The sequence below is a fragment of the Tachysurus vachellii genome, chromosome 17, assembly GCF_030014155.1.
Source record: "Tachysurus vachellii isolate PV-2020 chromosome 17, HZAU_Pvac_v1, whole genome shotgun sequence".
Taxonomy (NCBI): Eukaryota; Metazoa; Chordata; class Actinopteri; order Siluriformes; family Bagridae; genus Tachysurus; species Tachysurus vachellii.
Genome location: NC_083476.1, coordinates 2,520,001 through 2,522,500, shown reverse-complemented (window position 1 = coordinate 2,522,500; position 2,500 = coordinate 2,520,001). Strand labels below are relative to the sequence as shown.

At 33.8% G+C, this 2,500-nt stretch overlaps 1 protein-coding gene across 1 annotated transcript in view; it reads right to left on the bottom strand.

Annotated features, from left to right (window-relative positions):
• The window catches only part of shc3 (SHC (Src homology 2 domain containing) transforming protein 3), a 21,304-nt gene that overhangs the window by 6,846 nt on the left and 11,958 nt on the right, over window positions 1-2,500 (bottom strand). Inside the window, exons 4-5 of the mRNA XM_060890906.1 lie at window positions 930-1,049; window positions 664-717 (exon numbers count right to left, since the gene is read on the bottom strand). Of these exons, the coding sequence (XP_060746889.1) occupies window positions 664-717; window positions 930-1,049 (174 nt within the window). The remainder of the gene's footprint in view (window positions 1-663; window positions 718-929; window positions 1,050-2,500) is intronic.

Sequence of the window (2,500 nt, the reverse complement as noted above, 5' to 3'; positions counted from 1 at the left end):
TCGCTTAGAAAAGTAACAGCAACAAACTTCAGACCAGGGTCTACAACATATCCGAATTTGGTGCATGTGGCTCGAAAGCCCTAGGAGGAGTTACTCTTTATAAATTTTTGTCTACGCTTAAATAGGAAAACAGAACGTTGGCTTCTACAAAGCGACATAATAATAATATTGTCAATTGATGTATTATGTCATTTTTTAGCATGAACAATTTCTGTCTTCTGAAAAAAAAAATTATTACAACTTATATTAAGTTATAAGATAATTAATTAATTGAAAATTATATTCCTGTGATAATGAAAATATTTAATACACCGTCGTCTCACGATCGGAAAAAACGAACGACACACGAACGAATTTTCAATTATGGAATGTGGAAAGAAAATAATCATACATTTGATCCATTTCTAGTTCCATTTTATTTCCGTCTTTCCTCCTTCTCTGTTTCACACTTTATGAATCTTGAGCAATCACAATAATGTAAAGCGGTAGCTACAGTAACAGGGATCGTTTTTAGTCTGGCTACTGAGAATACATTTTAATCTTATTCAAATAGCGTAAAAGGAAGATGTAGGCTTGGTTAAATTATTATATGTTGATGCAGAAAATTTGGAGTGACTTGCAATCATGGAAAAAGTGAACTTATTGAAAGTTTTACTTCCTTACCGGATCTCCACCAGAAGCAAAGGATATCGACTGCATATGGTGATTGGCTATTATCTACCAGAACAGACAAGAAAGATTTTTCAAAATGTCTGTGTGTACATGTGTGTTCATGTGTGTCTTGAGGATATAAAGTGCTGTGTGTTCATGTGCTGTTGCAGATATAGAGGTGATGCGTATATAATATATATAGATATATTATATAGGTATACATATATAAACCATTTCAGTGAAATTCATTTAGACAAGCGTGAATATTTGGTGCCTACCTGTTTGGAGTCGGGGGTCATTAGGTTTAAGCTGCTGATGGAGATGTTCAGGTTGATGCTCATGCCAGCAAACTGCAGGTTACTTTTCCCCAAAATGCTAGAAAGTGCTTTCGAGGGGGGCTTAAGAGAAGAGGATGGAGAGAGTGAGCTGTAAGTCATTTTGTTCATCCAGTATGTGATCCTGTCATTTACATTTACATTTACATTTACAGCATTTGGCAGACGCCCTTATCCAGAGCGACGTACATAAGTGCTTAAATCTCTAACATTGAATACATTAATGCTGGCTCACTAAGTTATATACTTAAGATACCATGAGTTTAAAACATTTGTTCAAAGTTACAATGAAAAAGTGTCAAAGATTTTTTTTTTTAATGCAAAAGATAAGGAAAGAAGTGCTAGTCGAAGTGTTTCCTGAATAAGTAGGTCTTCAACCGCCATAAGTAGGTCTTCAACCGCCATTCTGTCATTACTCAGACTATCCATACACACATGTAGACTATCCATACACACATGTAAGGTTTGCAAAAAAAAAGTCATCTAAGATTTAATATATATGTATTGCACAAGTGCACAAAGTAAAAGCAAAAATGCACAAAGAATGCTTTCAGAAATATAAATAATGAATATTTATTTCTGTCAATTTACAAAATGCAAAGTGAGCAAACAAAAGAAAAATTTCAATCAAATCAATATTCGGTGTTACTACTTTTTGCCTTCAAACCAGCATGAAGTGATGGCACGACCCCCACAGAGCCCTGATCTCAATATCATTGAGTGTGTCTGGGATTACATGAAGAGACAGAAGGATGTGAGACAGCCGACATCCACCTAGGAGTATTGCTGCTGTTTTGAAGGCAAAGGCTGGTCACACCAAATATTGATGTGATTTAGATTTCTCTTTTGTTCATTCTTTGTTTACAGCATTTTTTCCACACTTGCCTAAAACGTTTGCACAGTACTGTATATACATATATATATATATATATATATATATATATATATATATATATATATATATATGTATATATATATATATGTATATATATATATATATATATATATATATATATATATATATATATATATATATATATATATATATATATATACACATATATATATATACATATATATATATATATATATATATATATATATATATATATACATATATATATCGTCGCTGTCGGGCGGAATCCTCGTATCTCCAAAACCGTTACTTTTCAGGAAATTAAAAAAACGCCGTACCTTATCTGCAGTGCACAGGGTTTAGTCCGCGTTGCAGTGGATTGTCTTGCACTAAATTCCTGTCCTCAGACAAGCACCAGAACTAGCGGGGGTCAAGATATTTTTTTCTTTGAGCCCAGTGTTTTGAAGACATTTACCTCAGAAGACGTGTTGATTCGTTGCGATTCTCTTCTTGAGGAGAAATATGCCGTGAAGCTCTCACACGGAGTGAGGAAGAGGTGGACAGTTGAAGTGTCCAATGGAGTTATGACATTTGCGCTCAAGCTATTTTCAAGACTTTAGATTGGTTAATAACTTGTAAAAATAACAGACCCACGTGG